Source organism: Pocillopora damicornis, chromosome 1, assembly GCF_964200805.1.
Source record: "Pocillopora damicornis chromosome 1, jaPocDami1.2, whole genome shotgun sequence".
Classification (NCBI taxonomy): domain Eukaryota; kingdom Metazoa; phylum Cnidaria; class Anthozoa; order Scleractinia; family Pocilloporidae; genus Pocillopora; species Pocillopora damicornis.
The window spans coordinates 16,870,734-16,890,348 of record NC_142670.1 but is presented as its reverse complement, the minus strand read 5'-3'; the positions used below and the strand labels follow the sequence as shown (position 1 = coordinate 16,890,348).

Here is a 19,615-nt window from a genome sequence, read left to right as displayed (position 1 = left end):
GAAAATAAACGTCACAAGTTCAATACTCGTAATCTTATGACACAAATGTTAGAAAACACGAAAACAAGAAACAGGATTTTCCGTCAAGAAATCCCACATCAACAAAAACGAGAAACGATCGGCCATCTATTCATTCTAATAGGAAGATGAAACAAAAAATCAGTTAACTCCAGACCCTGCTTATCATGGAGCACAATATTACATCTAAGGCTAAATGTTTGTACTTTGTTTCAAAGAAATTCGCTACATTTCTGCTGGTAGTCAATACGAATTAAGTCACTGATTATTTTGCATTTTGTTTACGAAATCGTGGAGTTCTATCATTTACTGTCACGTATGTGGAATTCTGTTGTAATTGCAGCATTCGGAACGCAATTATACCGGGAAAGGAGTATATAGAAATTAGAGAAGATAAACGGAAGCGAACTAAACAGTTCAGTAAATAGCCTAAAAATCTAACACTATGAGAGAGAGAAAAAGTTTTTTTTTCTTAATTCAAAAATTGTTCAGATTTTCAATTTAAGAACTAAATTAAAATTATTTTGTCACTCAAATCCTCACTTTGCTTCCATTGCTAAACGTAAAGCAGGCATCCCAAGCTCACGTCTCGAGAGAATGCAAACGATTTTTTCATGAATTAACGAAGTAAAGTTGACTTCCACTTCTAGCTGGCTGGCATTTTTTACTCTTAGGTTATTTCGGGCAGCCAGCGCCCCTATCATTGTCTGTACTATTATTATAAATTCTTCTTTCTTGTATATTTTGGGGTGAAAAATAAAGTTGTTGTTGAAAAATAAAGTTGTTGTTGTAGCGGGAATAATAGTAGGAAAAGCGAGCTTAAAACGGCAGAGAACGCCAGAAACCACAACGGACACACAAGATTTAAGTAAATTCTACTGATTTTACGCGTAAATAATATTTCGAAATATACGTATCGTTGTTAATCGACCACATTTCGTTCCCCATATTATTCCTTACAACGTGGTTAAATTCTCAACGTTCCCCCTCGTTACTTAACACCAAGTCACACAACGCGTGACGCTTTTATGAATCAATCGCTTGCTTTTTTTCTCTCAACGTGAGCTTGGGACGCTTGTGCGTAAAGATATTTACATAATTGCTGAGGCGAATCCTGCCAGCTTGGGTTAACTGTACCTACATCGCTTATTTCTTCTTCTTCTTCTTCTTCTTCTTCCGCGTCTGTTCCCAGGTCGTCCTCAAAATTAATATTCATGTCTACTCCATATCGGAGTATCTTTTAAAATAGCTGCAAGTTTCAGTTTCCTTTGAAGCCAACAAACAAAATAAGTTGGTTTCAAATTCGTGTTGTGGAGATTCCTGACTGCATAGAAAAAATTCAAATAGCGTCCCTTTGTAAAAATGGTCCTTCTGGTTGTTCGGTTGGCTGGTGAAGCTTATTTTCCTCGTGTGACAGGCATGTCACGTCGGCTAAGGATAAATTAACGCCCGCAAAATAATGCAAAGGTTTGATAGCAGAAAATTTTTCCCTTTTTTTCAAATTGTTCTAGCTAGCCAAGAATAAAGACAACGAATTTTCCAGTTTTAAATTCCTACAGAACAACATAGGTTACGTTTTTCAGCTAACGGGGCAATTTGTTATGCATTAATACTCTATAAACTGCAGATAATAACATAAGAGAAGTAAATGGTAGTAAAAATGGAAATGATAATTATTCAAACTATATCCACCTTTTTTTCAACTTTTTGTTTCCTAGCAGAGGGGAACTGATATAGAAAGAATATTTTCAATCATAGCACAACATCATATAATTTTGAGATCTGGCTTGAAATTAACACACAAAATCATCTTTTACGTAAACAACGAAACAGAAATTTCTGATCTGAAAATTTGAGCGTCAATGATGGCATCATCTGTATTTATAAGTTGAATACTGGTGTGCATTAATGAAAACGTCAGTTGCCGAATGATAACTGTCTTTCAATATGATCAGGGATTAAATTTGGAGTAAAAAGTCTTCATTTTTCTGCAGCATTCTATCAATTGTCCAGTTAGTTTCCAATAAAAGTAGTAATCAGTCCTTTTTTAGCTTTAAACCTAAAATAATTTTCTTATCCATTTTTGTTGTACGCGTGACTTAAACGCATCACGCGATTAAAATTATTGTCATAACTCTGAATTTCTTTAAAACAACACTTAACAGCAGCTGTAAAAACCTTCACGTTTCTGTGTATTTATTCTCTGCTGCTAATGTGGATAAATGCGATCAGGCTCTGCAAGTGTAAAGGGACAATCAATATTCAGGTACTTAATGTAATAGCTTTGTAGCTTTCTCCTCTACCCTAAGTAGTCGATTACTTTATCCTTCTTGCGGCAAAGTTGTTAACTTAAAGACGGTGAGCAATTTTTTGGGGGTATCGCAGAATAACTTCATTTCCGGTACAGATGTCGATTCTGTTGATGAATACGTGTTGATTTTATACTCTAACGGAATATTTATTCTTCACTTTTTATCTGTGGAACGTACAGTCTGTTATTCGATCCGTCTAGTGTCTTAAAACTCTGTGAAATGACCGAAAAACGAACTGTACAATGAGCTTCCTTTGTGGTTTCAAAACAAAGGAAACATAGCGCTTCTGTAACACTGATCGAAATTTTATTTCTCTCTATAAACATTACTGCAATGTTGTGTAAACTACTGACGAGAATCAAGAACAATCAGCTTGTTAAAATGTCTAAATGCTTAGAGAAACACAACAAGATTTTGTGGTGAGATCTTCGGACTTCAGAGTGGAAAAATCTGCATGGGAGCGTCCACTTGGAATTTTTGTTTTACACTTAAGAACAAAAAAGAGGAAAAATTGGTGATTAGTTTGTAAAACCAAAAATTTGAAAGTCAAATGAAAACTTAGGCGGAGACAAGAAGCAGTCAGCTTGTGGATGATGCAGGTTCTAAAAATTACCAATATTCAATTTTTTATATTTTTGTCGAGGCTAGCTTTTCTTTCTTCAGCATCAATGAAATTAAAAGGAAATAAATGAAAAAAAATAGGAAAAAGAAAGACACACTTGGTCCACATGCTCTTTAGGAAGACGTAAAAACTACTTGAGTTTCAATAACTTCTAGTATATAAATAACTCTTCTAGTTTATACCTGTTAACTTTTAAACAATAATTCTTAATTCTCTAAACCATACCGGGGCTTTCTCAGGAAAGAGGGTAGTTGGAAAAACGCGATTCATCAAATCCCTTGTTCCTTTTTCGACGAGTGATGATAAGAATGCTCGTCATCGATAGTTATCTTTTAATATGATCAGGGATCAAATTTGGGTCAGAAAATCTTCATTTTGCTGCAGCATTCTATCAGTTGTCTGGCTAGCCTCCAATAGTAGTAGTAATCAGCTTTTTCTTTAAACCTAAACTAATTTTCTTTTCTATTTTTGTTGTACGTGTGACTTTAACGAAAAACGCGATTAAAATTCTCTTCCTAACTTTGAATTTATTTAAAACAACAATTAACAGCAGCTGTAAAAACCTTTACTTTTCTGTGTAGTTACTCTCTGCTGCTTATGTGGATAAATGCGATCAGGCTCGGAAAGTGTAAAGGGACAATCAATATTCAGGTACTTAATGTAAAGGCTTTGTAACTTTCTTCTCTATCCATAGTGGTCAATTATTTTATCCTCCTTGGGGCAAAATAGTTGATTTAAATTCTTAACATTTCCTCTCGTAACGTAACACCGAGTCACACAACGCGTGACGCTTTCATGAATCAATCGCTTGCTTTTTCTCATGACGTGAACTTGGGACGCCTGTGCGTAAAGATATTTTCATAATTGCCGAGGCGCATCCTGCCAGTATGGGTTAACTGTGCCTATATCGCTTATTTCATCTTCTTCTTCTTCTTCATCCGAGTCAGTTCTCAGGTCGCCGTCAAAATCAATATTCATGTCTAATCCATATCTGAGTATTTTTTAAAATAATTGCAAGTTTTAGTTTCCTATGAAGCCAACAAACAAAATGAGTTGCTTTCAAATTCGTGTTGTGGAGGTTCCGGACTGCATAGAAAAAACTCAAATGACGTCCCTTTGTTAATAATGGTCCTTATGGTTGTTTGGTTGGCAGATGAAGCTTATTTTGCTCGTGTGACAGGCATGTCACGTCGGCGAAGGATAAATTAACGCGCGCAAAATAATACAAAGGTTTGATAGCGGAAATTTGTTTCCTTTTTTTTTTTTAATTGTTCTAGCTAGCCAAGCGGAATAAAGACAACGACTTTTTCAGTATTAATTTCCTAAAGAACAACATAGGTTACGTTTTTCAGCTAATTGTTGTACTCGTGAGTTCAACGCATCACGCGATTAAAATTATTGTCTTAACTCTGAATTTATTTAAAACAACACTTAACAGCAGCTGTAAAAACCTTTACTTCTCTGTGTATTTATTCTCTGCTGCTTATGTGGATAAATGCAATCAGGCTCTTAAAGTGTAAAGGGACAATCAATATTCAGGTACTTAATGTAATAGCTTTGTAACTTTCTCCTTTACCCTTAGTAGTCAATTATTTTATCCTTCTTGCAACAAAATTGCTAATTTAAAGACGGTGAGCATTTTTTTCTGTGTATCGCAAAATAACTTCATTTCCGGTACATATGTCGATTCTGTTGATGAATACGTGTTTGCTTTGCGCTCTAACGGAATATTTGTTCTTGACTATTTATCTCTGGAACGTATAGTCTGTTATTCGATCCGCCTGGTTTCTTTAGGTTCTGTGATATCACAGAAAAAATGAACTGTACAATGAACTTTCTTAGTGGTGTCAAAAGAAAGAAAAAATAGTACTTCGGTAAAGCTGATCAAAATTAATTTTCTCTTTATAAACATTACTACAATGTTGCGTAAACTGCTGACGAGAATCAAATACAATCATCTTGTTAAAATGTCCAAATGCTTAGAGAAACACATCAAGATTTAGTGGTAAGATCTTCGGACTTCAGAATGGAAAAATCTGCATGGGAGCGTCCACTTTAAATTGTTGTTTAACATTTAATATATATAAAAGAGGAAAAATTGTCGATTAGTTCGTAAAATCAAAAATTTGAAAGTCAGATGAAAACTGAGTTGGAGACAAGAAGCAGTTAGCTTGTGGATGCCGGTGTAACGTTACCTTAAGTCAAGTTCTGTTAACATGTAGCGGTGGTTGTCAGTAAATACGTGCACGAGTGGGAGACAATTCATTGCTACCTTCTAATGTCATAGACTTTGTAATGTTGTCCGCTCAGATGGTCCCTTTTTTTTTGGTTAACTGGTGAAGCTTATTTTCCCCGTGTGACAGGCATGTCACGTCGGCAGGAGATAAACTAATGCGCGAAAATTAATGCAAAAGTTTGATAGTGGAAATTTGTTTCCCTTTTGTTTATAAATTTTTCTAGTTAGCGAAGAGTTAAGACCTCAACTTTTTCAGTATTAAATTCCGACAAAACAATATAGGTTATGTTTTGCACCTGACAGGGCAATTTTTTTTATGTATTAACACTCGGTAAGCTGCAGATAATAACATAAGAGTTGTAAATGATGATGAAAATAGTAATGATAATTATTCAAACTACATCCACCTTTGTCTCAACTTCTTGATTCCTAGCAGAGGGTATCTGACGTAGGATAAAATATTTTCAACTACAGGACAACATAATATTTTTTTTTAAATCCGGTTTCAAAGAATTAACATAAAAAATCGTCTTTATGCACACGGCAAAACAGAAATTCTGATCTGAAGCGAACGTTAGTTGTCGAACTATAGTTATCTTTCGATATGATCAGGGATTAAGTTTTGGTTAGAAAGTCTTCATTTTGCTGCAGCATTCTATCAATTATCCAGTTAGTTTCCAATAAAAGTAGTAATCAGCCCTTTCTTTAAACCTAAACTAATTTTCTTTTCTACTTTTGTTGTACCTGTGACTTTAACGAATTACGCGATTAAAATTCTCGTCCTAACTTTGAATTTATTTGAAAAAAAACACTTAACAGCAGCTGTAAAAACCTTTACTTCTCTGTGTATTCATTCTCTGCTGCTTTTGTGGATAAATACGATCAGGCTCGAAAAGTGTAAAAGGACAATCAATATTGAGGAACATAATGGCTTTGTAGCTTTCTCCTCTACCCTTAGTAGTCAATTACTTTATCCTTCTTGCGGCAAAATTGTTAATTTAAAGACGGTGAGCAATTTTTTCGGTGTATCGCAGAATAACTTCATTTCCGGTACAAATGTCGATTCTGTTGATGAATACGTGTTGGTTTTGTACTCTAACGGAATATTTATTCTCTACTTTTTATCTCTGGAACGTACAGTCTGTTCTTCGGTCCGTCTAATGTCTTTAAGTTCTGTGAAATGACCGAAAAATGAACTGTACAATGAACTTTCTTAGTTGTTTCAAAAGAAAGGAAACATAGCGCTTTAGTAACACTGATCAAAATTTAATTTCTCTCTATAAACATTACTAAAATGTTGTGTAAATTAGTGACGAGAATCAAGAACAAACAACTTGTTAAAATGCTTAGAGAAAACACATCAAGATTTTGTGGTGAGATCTTCGGACTTCAGAGTGGAAAAATCTGCATGGGAGCGTCCACTTTGAATTTTTGTTTTACACTTAGGAAAAAAAAAAAGAAGAAAAATTGGTGATTAGTTTGTAAAATCAAAAATTTGAAAGTCAAATGAAAACTTAGGCAGAGACAAGAAGCAGGCAGGTTCTAAAAATTACCAATATTAACTTTTTTATATTTTTGTCGAGGTTCGCATTTCTTTCTTTAGCGTCAATGAAATTAAAAGGAAATAAATAAAATAAAATACAAATAGAAAAAAGAAAGACATACTTGGTCCACATGCTCTTCAGGAAGACGTAAAAACTGGTAGAGTTTCAATAACTTCTAGTATATAAATAACTCTTCTAGTTTATAACTGTTAACTTTTAACCAATAAAGTCTTAATTCTCTCGACCATACCGGTGCTTCCTCAGGTTAATTGAAAGACGGTGAGCAATTTTTTCGGTTTATCGCAAAATAACTTCATTTCTGGTACAGATGTCGATTCTGTTGATGAATACGTGTTTGTTTTGTACTCTAATGGAATATTTATCATTCATTATTTATCTCTGGAACGTATTGTCCGTTATTCGATCCGTCTAGTGTCTTTAAGCTCCGTGAAATCACCGAAAAATGGACTCCACTAAGAACTTTCTTAGTGGTTTCAAAACAAAGGAAACATAGCACTTCTTTAAAATTGATCAAAATTTAATTTTCTTTCTATAAAGATTACTACAATGTTGCGTGAACTCCTGACGAGAATCAAGAACAATGAACTTGTTAAAATGTCCTAATTCTTAGAGAAACACATCAAGATTTAGTGGTGAGATCTTCGGACTTCAGAAGAAGGAAAAATTGTTGATTAGTTTGTAAAACCAAAAATTTGAAAGTCAAATGAAAACTGAGTTGGAGACAAGAAGCAGTCAGCTTGTGGATGATGTCGGTTCTAAAAATTACTAATATTCCATTTCTTTCATATTAGCATTTCTTTCCTCAACATCAATGAAAGTAAAAGGAAATTTTAAGACCTCAACTTTTTCAGTATTAAATTTCGACAGAACAGCATAGGTTATGTTTTGCACCTACTGGGGCAATATTTTTATGCATTAATACTCGGTACGCTGCAGATAATAACATAAGAGTAATAAATGATAATGAAAATAGTAATAATAATTATTTAAACTACATCCACCTTTGTTTCAACTTTTTGTTTCCTAACAGAGAGTAACTGATGTAAGAAAAATATTTCAACCACAGGACAATATCATATAACTTTTGAGATCCGGTTTCAAAGAATTAACACAAAAAATCGTCTTTTATATACACGGCGAAACAAAAATTTCTGATCTGAAAATTTGTGCGTCAATAATGGCATCATCTGCATTTTTAAGTTGAATATTGGTGCGAACTAATGAAAACGTCAGTTGTCAAACGATAGTTATCTTTGAATATGATCAGGTACTTAATGTGAAAGCTTTGTAGCTTTCTCCTCTACACTAAGTAGTCAATTATTTTATCCTTCTTGGGGAAAAAAAGTTGATTTAAAGACGATGAGCAGTTTTTTCTGTGTATCGCAAAATAACTTCATTTCCGGTACAGATGTCGATGCTGTTGATGAATACGTGTTGGTTTTGTACTCTAACGGAATATTCATTGTTCACTATTTATCTCTGGAACGTATAGTCTGTTATTCGATCCGTCTAGTTTCTTTAGGTTCTGTGAAATCATCGAAACATGAACTCTGCGATGAACTTTCCTAGTGGTTTCACAACAAAGGAAACATAGCACTTCTGTAAAACTGATCAAAAATTATTTTCTCTCTATGAACATTACTACAATGTTGTATAAACTACTGACGAGAATCAAGAACAATGAACTTGTTAAAATGTCCAAATGCTTTGAGAAACACAACAAGATTTGGCGGTGAGATCTTCGGACTTCAGAGTGGAAAAATCTGCACAGGAGTGTCCACTTTGAATTGTTGTTTTACATTTAAGATATCAAAACAAAAAAAAAAGGAAAAATTGGCGATCAGTTGGTAAACCCAAAAATTTGAAAGTCAAATGAAAACTGAGTTGGAGACAAGAAGCAGTCGGCTTGCGGATGATGCGGGTTCTAAAAATTACTAATTTTCAATTTTTTTTTTGTCAACGTTCGCATTTCTTTCGTCAGCATCAATGAAATTAAAAGGAACTAAAATAAGAAAAAAAAGAAAAAGAAAAACAGTTTGTTCACATGCTCTTTAGGACGATATAAAAACTACTAGAATTTTGATAACCTTCAGTATTTAAATAACTTTATAACTGTTTACTTCCAAACAATAAATTCTTAATTCTCCCAACCATACCGACGTTTTCTCAGGGAAGAGGGTAGTGGGAAAAACGAGATTCATCATATGATTCATCACTCAAAAAGACATTTGAAAGAGGAGAGATTTTTTTTAACCTTGGTCCCTAATGACGCGTTTAATCGACCAGAGAATTAGAAATTAGTGTCGTTAATAATGTAAATTTTGAAGATGAAGCGTCAATTCTAATCACGCACATCTTTTAGAATTCAGAAGAAATAAATGTCGGTCAATTTCGTGAAAAAGGTTGTGGTTATTCATCGTGGTGAATAATAATAAAAGCCAACTTTTTCGTTTGTCTCACGATGTTGTCACGTTTGATGTAGATCGCGATGTTTCGACTGCATACTGTTAGTCTTCTTCAGGCGATTAGGTCGACTGGTCATCCGTGATCTTATAAAGCATGATGCTCTGCTCTGATTAGCTGTTTTTTTTTTATTTTGTTAGGGTGAAGTCTTATATGAATTGGCTCTTTGACTCTGTGCGTGTAGTAATAAGGGTCACGATCAATAAACTTTACGTCGTTCCAGAGTGGCTTGTGTCCGGTGTTGTGGGCACGCTCTAAAACGGCGAAGGTCTCGGTACGGGCGAGTCGGATGTCTCGATCGTGCTGCTTAATTCTGTCTTGAATAGGTCTTCCAGTCTCTCCGATGTATACCTTGCCGCATTCACAGAAAATCCTGTAAACTACACCATCTTGTTTAGCCGGGTCGACAGCGTCCTTTGGTCGTACTAACTGAGATCTTAGCGCAGTCTCCGACTTTCAAGTCGGAGACTACGCTAACACTACGATAAAAAAATTAAATTTTAGTCATTCGAGGGAAAACGCTATCACCTCTTTTCGATTAAAAGGAAAATAAACATTTTTTTTCATTTCAATCTCTTTTACCATAGCTCAAAGGTCCGTTGTTATGAAATGCAACTCATTGGCTAAAAACTAATGCCTCCATTCTCGCTAAGATAATGCTTCAAATAGAATTAACTCGGTTTCATATGAAATTGTCCATTTTTGATGCATCAGGATATGTGCTCAATCCATGACAGCAGTATTATTAAATAAACTGTTAAATTTTTTCCCTCTTGTGAATAACAGGCACAAAAATGTTGAAACAAATTTATCAATGAGTAAGATGCAGGAACGAATTGAAATTTTTCGGGAGTTAAACCTATCTAAAAGTTCAATGTAAAGTTGAATATCAGGTTTATCAGTTGAGAATAAACCAAAATTTTTATCACAATATTCAAATGTTCTACGAAGTATGAATAGCAGCTACCAGACAAGACGACAAAATTACTCCTTTCCTTTTACCAGGTCTTAACATACATTGCCACTTATAGAGTACGTGAATTTTTAGCTATGCATGACTGAACAATGGGTAAAGCTCCATGGTGGCTGTATTTATTAGTTTTGAAGTAATTTTTTTCTCATGAGTCATAATGCAACTAACGCGATCTTCTTTTTATTATTCTAGATTACAAAGGGGAATGTTCTAGGACAAAAAGGAGTTTTTTCTTTCGATTGTTTAATGCAGGTTATGAAAAGTATTGTTGATGAGCAATGGAAAAACAACATCTTAATTTTCAGCAGAGTTAAACAATGACTATCTTTTTTAAATTCAACTTTCCAGCAAGTGTCAAGATAGTCTGAGGTTTTTTCTGTTTTACTTTGAAATACGTTCGTTCTGTAGCCGATGGAGACAAATTCATTAAAACCTCAAGAGTTCACTCCAGAAACTTGTGTATAAAACATCGAGCTGCTTCGAAAAGATTTAATTTACTAACCACTTTTGATGAAAGAAACAAATTGAGACATTAACTTTTCTTCTGCAGAAAACAAACTGAAACACGTCATGATGGTACCCTCAATGGCTAAGTGGAGTTTCATCCTCCTTTTCGGTAAGCCCTTCAGTTGTTCACAACTGTTGTCGAAAGTGTTTACTAAAATGATAAATATTTGCATTTGTTGACATGTGGGAGGGAATGGGAGCCCTTCATGGGTAGTGTGGGAGGGGAGGAAGAGTAGAATGCTTGGGAAGGCCCGGGAAAGGGCGAGTAAAGGGAGGAAAAGAGGAGAGGAAGGGAGGAGAGTGCAAGGTTGAATGGATGGATAGAGCGACAAGAAAAACTGCAAGGTGGGCATGAGGATCTGTTGGCAATTGTTATGTCAGGCTTTCTTGAACTGCAATATATGCCAGTGCTTAAATGTAATGTAATAATCACGTGGGATGAAAACTTCTCATACCCGCGTGTAATATCAAACTGCTTCTAGGCATGCAACATGTTGTGCATGCTTGTTCGGTGGTGAGAGAAAGTGGTCCGAAACGTTTACCTAGTCCTACTTTGAGCTCGAGACTGAACCTGTCAAAAACATTGCCACTGCATTTACCTTATACAATCAAACTTCAAAGTAAAGTGCTAGAATAAGATGAAGTCAACAAATTATTCCTCTAATGCATTAATAAACCACTTTCCTTTATCTTCTGAAACACTTTTCTCAGTAAAAGTAGCTGCAAATGTAAAGCGTTAGTAAGTTTTTGGTTAGAATGGAAGACTCAGTTTTGTAATAGCTATCTCAAGCCCGTTGAACTCGAGATCTGAATGAGAATTTATTTTGCAGTCGTGCGATAGATGTTTTGAAGTTTATTGATCTGATATCTGATTAGTGGATCAGTGATACTTGTAAGACCGAGATCAGCTGAGGTCTAAAATGGCGGCCCTTGTTATGTAAACCTGCAGACTTTTTCTTTCTCTTGGTATATACCATTAAGCCTTCACCTACGATATCTATCAAACTTTCCTTTTTATAAGCAAAGTAATTAGCTTGTTGCATTTGCTGCAGTTTTTTTGAAATATCCTCAACAAGTAAAAGGATGGAAGAGAGTTCCTTGGTTTTATAGTACACATGTTCTCTCAGCTCCAAAAGGACACTACGTGGAACTAAAGTTTACCATGCGCAGCTACGGGTGGAATCCTCGACCATGTCTACAGGATCACTATCTTGAGATTCGTGACGGCAATGATCGGTCAGCCAACGTTCTTGGTGTATTCTGTGGAGATCACAAAACTACTGTAGTGCGATCCAGTGGACGGTATTTGTGGTTGGGTTTTTTCCCTGATGACAGACATAATTTGACTGCAAAATATTCGGAAAAATCCTTCAATCAAAGAGGTAAGATATTTCTTGCTAAGTTAATCACCGTTAAGGCACTTGGTTAGAGTCTTTAAATTCAACTGTAATTTCACGACATAACAATTTTTATTCAGGACATATAACGTCGGCTTACATTACTATTGCGTTTTTTTTCACATATAGCAGTATTTATTCCCGTATTAAGTAGCTTTGTATCAGGTATACAACCAGACAGACGAACAGCCACAGATAGAGACAAAGAGAAACAGACTAAGAACGAGACCGACAGAAGTCCTCCGTGACTTTGGAGTAAAAACGGTTGTCCATACAAAATGTATTTACCACACATATTATGCCTGCGGTTTGCTTGTTCTGTATGATACATAATATGTGTTCTTTTTAATCAATTACCTAATGTAGCCACACCCACCATGATCCAAGTACCCAAGACACAGACTGTATTTTCGAACAGAACCTCTGACCTGTGGTGCCCGGTGGAAGGTGCGCCAGCTCCATACATTGTATGGAGAAAAAATGGTGTTGTTGTTCAAAATAGTACCAGTGTAAGACATCAGCTTGTAGCTGCAGAAAAGAATGTGAATTACAGCTGCGAGGTACGAAGAGATAATAACGTATCAAGGAGAGAAATCAGCCTCAGCATTGAAGGTGAGTTTATTTCTTACACTAGTGTAATGGAACTATATCAGTTTTCAATTGGATGCCTAAATGTGTACTATTTGATTAATTTATTTGCATCTTGTTAATTCTTAGTATCTCTCCTCCACGGTTCTCCGCCCTCGTGTAGTCGCTCTCGTAATTTGCCCCGTTCTTCTAGACTGCGATAGATTATCAATATTTTAGACAGTTCTTCTTTCAAATTAAGCTTTCTTTGATCAAATCTATCAAAATGACAATCTTTTTTTGGAAAGAGGCAAGTTTGGTAGAGTGGTTATGGTGCAAAGTTTGTAATCTAGTGGTCTAGGTTCAAGCTGTCCACCCTGCTACTCACTGGATTTGTTTTTTGGTTTGCCCCGCTTTGTAAATTGCCAAATGGGCTGCCTGCGACCAGAAAGGATTTTTGCACGATGTTTATTTTACAAAGTTTGTTTCAATTAACTCTCTCACTTCCAAGATCTCATTAGTAATTCTATTTACTAACTGCGGTACAGTTACTATGATCTTAGTTCTGAGAATTTGTTACTGGATCAACTAATAACCCCTTTATTGATATCTCTCTTTATTATCATCACTTGTTCGCTTGAAATTGTATGGATATTGTGGGGAGAAATTCTCTCTTGGTCACTCGTGAGAGTTAAAGAAATCATTTATTTTGATTAGTTTTGGTAATTTTAGTTTTCAATTTTTTGAACTAATTTTTCTTGATTAATTTTGTCATACCGTTTGTAAGCAGCATTTCATCATATCCACTTTTTAATTCACGCAATAGAAACATCAATCTTTTCTCACGTATGAAGCTGAGACCCATTTTTTAGTTATTCTGGTTATTTAGCATTGTTCAGCCTCTCAGAAGGAAACTCTCCCCTCTGCTATAGTTTGATGAATTTTTTTTTGTTTTAGCTTAAATTCTGACTTCTCTAAATGCTGACAATGATAAGAGTATGTTAGTAATGAGTTTAAAGAAGATGCTCTAAAGTTGAAAAATTTCGCAAATTTAAATGCCTAAGTTTAAAAGTTCATCTCGTGCATTCCGTTGTAAACTATCATTCGAAAGCGACTTTCTTTTTCTTCCTCAATGCTATAAAATAAGTTAGTTTTCTCTTTGAAAGGCAAACTCAGTGATGACATATTACACATTTTTTAGCGATTTAACTATATGAACAATATTTACTGTCTAATATTCAGAGTGCCCAGGCCCTTGTGAGTGCCGCATGTTGAAGGGAACATACAATCTGTTACGTGTGAACTGTGCAGGAAAAGAATTGATGTCGTTTCCGTGGAAAATTCCCCTCACCACAGCAGCATTGTGAGTATTAGCGAGAGATCAATTGTTGAGGTACTATTTAAGTTGCAGACTAAACTGCAGATTACGAAGCGAATGAATCTTATTCTTCATCTTAACTGAGTAAGAGCGACTTCTAAATCAATCTTACACCAGCCTTTTGGTGGTGACTTCGACGTCAATGACCGGAAATTCTTCAATATTGAATTTTTTGAACGTAGGTTTGCTACGGGGGTCATTCCTAACCCGAACTACAATCTCCCGAGTCTCTCGAGCCATGTAAAAGGAAAACTGTACTTGTAAACTCAAAGCTGTAACCTCGTGGCTACACTAAGAAATATCTTAACGTCCATGTCAGCAGGTCACAAAACAAGAACAAAGCTAAACAATAAGGCAGTACTTCGTGACTTCGTGAAGGCAAAGTGGAATCGAAAAAAAAATTGTAGAATGTGAAAAATAACGGCGGAGCACGCTTTCTGTTTCTGCTCGCAATACCTGGTACTTAATGCATAGGAAGCCCTTAGAAACTGAAATATCAAGCAAATCATGAGAACTTCAAAAAACGTAGATATATACCAATTTATTTTAACTGTTTTAGTTATATTCAGAACTATCTTTGGTGTTATATGACTGCTCAAATATAGCCTTAAACGTCAAAGATAACTTTGAAAAAGTAGGTCTAATAGTATGAATGCCATCCCACTGAGAAATGGCTGGAACAATAATGCAATTTATCCATTTCTGGTGTACAACGGACGATTTTGAGTAAAACTGTTCGGTGCGTACATCTGGAAGAGTTTACTACTGAATGCCGTTTTTCTTAAGTTGCTTTTTTTTGTTATTATTAATATTGAAATAAGTAACAAAACCTTTGAGACATTTTCAAGTTATTACGTTCTGTACTATGTCGTTCACCGCCAAGTTATTTCGAACAAGAAATGGTTGTAGATCACTGGTTCATGATCTATGCAATCATACACGTATTTAGCTGCGGAAAGTTGATTATTTGTCCATAGCTGAATCTACTACCATTTTTTCATCCTCATTAGTTTGATAACTTGATCTACGAAATACATCTAAAAAAAAAATGGGTTCTTGAAGCGGAAAATTCGTGCGAAGGTGAAACAAAGACTTTGGAATAAAAGCGGTCTCTAATCTCTTTATAAAAGTATCTTTCAAGAGTATTGAAAACCGTATGTATTTAACACAGTTGTATCAATTTTTTTCTAACAGGAACTTGAGTAACAACCATTTGAACGACTTATCACAAGATATTTTCAGCAACAATACTCTCCTGGCTTGGCTGTAAGCTAAGATTAAACAAATCTGTACCGTGTGCATTTCAATTTAAAAGGGCAGTGATATCCTAACAGGGAATGACAATGATATGTCGCTAATAACTATAAGTATTCGTCATTAGCTGCTTTGAAAGCCATTGCGTATTCAACACAGTAACATTTCTCACCTGGGATGGCTGTAAGCTAAGATTCGTTTCCTCGTTCCATTGATTAATTAACAGCCTCATAAATTCGCATTACCAACTGCGTCTATTTAACTCATATGTAGCAACATCTTAATGAGATTGACCACAGTAAGTTCGCAAGAGCAATAACCAACTTTGATTGTTAACCAAGACCCTTTTACTTAATCTACTGGGCGAGGTTGTTCAAAGCTGGGTTAAGATAACCCATGATTAGTTTGAAACTGATTTCAGATCTGAAAGTTTTAAGACAAAATTCAATGGAATTATTTTTTCCAAGAATGTGATGATTGGATGCTCATAGCTCAAGCATATTTTATCAGCATTATAACCCGTTCTTGTTAAACGTGGTTGGATCAATTTTTTGATATGTGGTTGAGTAAACAACCAGCTGCATAGCCTTCCGATAGACATACTATCGGCTCAGAGAAATGGAGACCGGGTTGTAAAATAGTAAGAGATTGAGATAAAATAGTCTATTTTTTCAAAGAATGACGAACTTCTAAACCCTTAGGTTGATTGATGTTGCTATTAACAGCACAATGCGATTTCTGATTTATCGATGTATTCCTTCCAACCTGGCGTAAAAACAGGAGGTTGTGGTTGTGGTTGTAGATGTCAAAGAAAAGCTAGATATATCGCGATACAGAAGAGCTTGCTCTAAAGTCTTAATTTCTATTATTTTTTTCCTTTTATAATCTTTTCAGTATATTATACCATGCAACGATTTTATGTTGTGTGTTGCTATTTACGCCGTAGATAGCGACAATTTCGATACGCTGCAGCGCGAAAGCCAGATAGTTGTCTTCGATTTTATCGGAATATATTCGATCCATAGAAGTTCTGCCAAAGACTTATGGACACTTTTTAAGGGCGGGATTTCCACTAATCGTTTTCTTTTTACGGACGACTGAGTGTCATTCTTGGTCTAGTATGTTCGACTATGGGCTGCTTTGACTCGCGTCCAAGGCGACCGTGTCGTAATGGTCTCCGAGTTTCACAGTTCTTACCGCGAGTTCGCACGACTTTAGAAATGCTGGTCATTTAAAATTCTCGCTGAAGAGTTACAGAGCGGAGCCTAAACTCCCGTAAAATACTTCTCTCTCATATAGAGCTTGGGCCACCTGTACCTGAATTTCACTCGGCGAGCACAGACGTCAATAGTACTCTGCATCACAGTTTTCATTCTTACATTATTGATAGCTTTTTTCCAACAAATTGATCATCCTTGCCAGTTTTTTCTCAGAGAAAAAAATAGCAAAGAAAAAAAAAAGGAAGCTCAAGTGCGTATTTTCTACATCCCAAGAAAACGTGACCAACACTTGGATTAGGAAATATTCTTTTAAAAATGATTTGGTTCAAGGAAATTTTGTTGTTTGTTACACGCATTACCGAAGAAAACACAGTGTAAAGAAGGCAATGCTGCGATATATATATATATATTTTTTTTAACAGTTACACTGCTTAAGTTCAAGTTTTCCGGTGATAAGTATTTATATAAGAACAGAGAAATGCCACATGATGCATCATTAAAAGAGAGCAATTTCTTGAAAAACTATACGATAACGTGACGTTGTCCAGCATATATGTGCACCGTGCTACAATTCAACGCAGGGTCAGGTCAAACGAAGAGAGCTGAAATCTATATTTGACCTGTTGCTCTATGTGGTAATAAGTGTCAGAAAGATCATTCAAGAGTAATATTTTCAACGAATCAATCCTTCTTGAATATTTCGTATAGCTAAGAGGAACATGAAGACTTAGTTACAACATTATTTTTCGAAGCCCTCTAAATATCGTTCGCTTTAACCATCAGGATCTAACACGGTCTTTTTCACTTTTTTTCTTAAATGACTTTGTTCTCCAGTAGACAATATAGTACACAAATATTATTTTAATTAATTTATTCCTACAACGTTGAAATGCTTTCGAGCGCAAATCCCAGACGGTGTTTACTTGTCAAGAACTTTACCGATCGAATCGGAAAATAATGCCTCGACTGTCTTCTTGTCCTAAAACAGTGAGACAGCATAGCAAAAAATGATTATTTTCGCCCATATATTCCTGCAACGACTATAATGCTTTCGAGCTCGAACCCGAGCAAGTCTACGAATGGTGAAACCTAAGAAAATTCTGAGTTAGAGAAGCTAATCAGAGCACTCCTTCAGCGTTCTCCACTGTGTCAGCAAATACCTTTAACGAATTCTGAAAACTGTTTTATTTAGCTTCTGCTGATTATGTTGCTAATAAATGTATAGAAAGTTTTCTGCAAAGAAAATTGAACGATGTGATCTAAAACAGAATATGAAAGTAGCCTCAAACGAAAACTTTATAACAAAAACCTTTTCTAATCACGTTGTGAACTACTTTGGATTGGCGATTTTTTTCACAAACCTAAGTTTATTACGTAAACGAGCCTAAACGTGGAACTTGAAAAAAGGAAACAAAACCCTTGGTTAAATTCCAAAGCAAATCCAGGACCGAAGAGGCACAAAACTTGTCTGAAAATAAATAATATACATTATTGTTTTTTTAGAGGGCACGGTAACGAATCCTGCAATCTGATTGGTTCTTTACCCGGTCAGTATTTTCCTATCTCTGCCCACGGGCCACGGTAACGCTTTCGTGAGTCGCCCTGTCCATCTCAAATTTCGTTGCCATTTTTCATAAATATACCTCGTTTTGCCCGCTGGGCAGTATTTTTAAGCAAACACATCGGTCACTACCTCAAGCCGACTTATGAATCCTCTCTTTCTCTCTCTCAAATCAATTTAGTTGACAAAAAAATATTGGTTTCAGAATGAATTTGTATAGGCAATGGTGTCATTACGTCGGTTGACAAGCGGCCTAAAAACCGTCTGCAATTGATTTTAATCATTCACAAAAAGTACTTAGAAAGTTAAAACGTGAGGTATTTGGTTACAGGTAAACTGAACAATGGAACTTTCATTCATTTAATGTCTGAATTTTCTCAAACAATTTGTTCGTAGTAAAAGAGCGAGCGAAGTTTTAATTTCAGTTCGACAATAAATATACGCTCTTGGTGAGTCTTTCAAAGTCCGTTCAATTTGGACATTTGGACCATAAATTGCACAACAGAAACTGAAGGAATTTATTGAGAAAAGGCCGCATTAAATCCCCTTGTGTCTCGTTGGAGTGTGCCGTTCGAATTCAGTTTTTGTGGAGGAAAGACCAGATTTACACACGCCGTTGCAGCAAACAAACGAGCAAACTCTCACAACTTCAAAATAAAAAATTTGAATTTACTCACAATTACTTTCCTCGCCGTTTACTTAATGAACAGAGGTAAATCTTCGTACATGAATGAATCGTCGATGAGAGTGAATAATACTTTCCGTTATATCATTGACTGTTTTTGAAGAAAACATTGTCGTGACAATCCTTGCCAAACTAGTTCCGTTGTTTTTCAAATCTTCTTGCGCTTTTTTTTCTTACGCGCTCTCTAATTGACAGGTGTCAGATTGTGGCAGATACTTGTAAAAATAATGTTTCAAAGTTTGTTTGGAAGCCTTTTAAATCATTTTTATCGTTACGGAAAATGAAAATGTTTCGCTGAGGCATCTCTCTTTAATTTGCATCACCGCTATTTTAACTACCATTTACTCACTCAAAAATTGTTCAGTTTATGGAAGATCTTGCCGTATTTACTGCCCTAAATCATTCGGGTTCTTTTGGAAAGAATTTCGTCAAGTTTAAAAAACAATAAATATGTTATTTACCGGCTAAGGGTCGGTCCGTATGGTGAAAAACTGTGACCTCGGTCTTGAAAATGCTGCCCTCGGCCTACGGCCTCGGGCAGTATTTTCAAGACCTCGGTCACAGTTTTTCACCATACGGACCTCCCAGCCGGCAAATAACATATATGTCTTCGATTGTCTGTCTATTCCACACATTCTTGATCCAATACTTTTCCCTTTCAAACTTCTTTTGGTATCTTTTAATTACCTACCATAACCCCCCCCCCCCCCCACCTTACAACAAATCATCGTCGCCTGGCTCATGAAGTGGTCTACACGACATGTAAGTTTGTATGGTAAAGCCTTATGTATTACAACAATGAGTGATTGGAAGATACGGAGGGGGTAGAGAGGAATTTTAAAGTGTTCAGTTGTTTT

The 19,615-nt window shown here is 35.7% G+C and overlaps 1 protein-coding gene across 1 annotated transcript in view; it reads left to right on the top strand.

Moving 5' to 3' along the window:
* The first annotated feature begins 10,742 nt into the window (after positions 1 to 10,742).
* LOC149052372 (uncharacterized) overlaps positions 10,743 to 19,615 on the top strand; it is a 39,919-nt gene continuing 31,046 nt past the window's right edge. Inside the window, exons 1-5 of the mRNA XM_089194811.1 lie at positions 10,743 to 10,805; positions 11,749 to 12,078; positions 12,460 to 12,705; positions 13,903 to 14,023; positions 15,233 to 15,304. Of these exons, the coding sequence (XP_089050937.1) occupies positions 10,760 to 10,805; positions 11,749 to 12,078; positions 12,460 to 12,705; positions 13,903 to 14,023; positions 15,233 to 15,304 (815 nt within the window). The 5' untranslated portion in view covers positions 10,743 to 10,759. The remainder of the gene's footprint in view (positions 10,806 to 11,748; positions 12,079 to 12,459; positions 12,706 to 13,902; positions 14,024 to 15,232; positions 15,305 to 19,615) is intronic.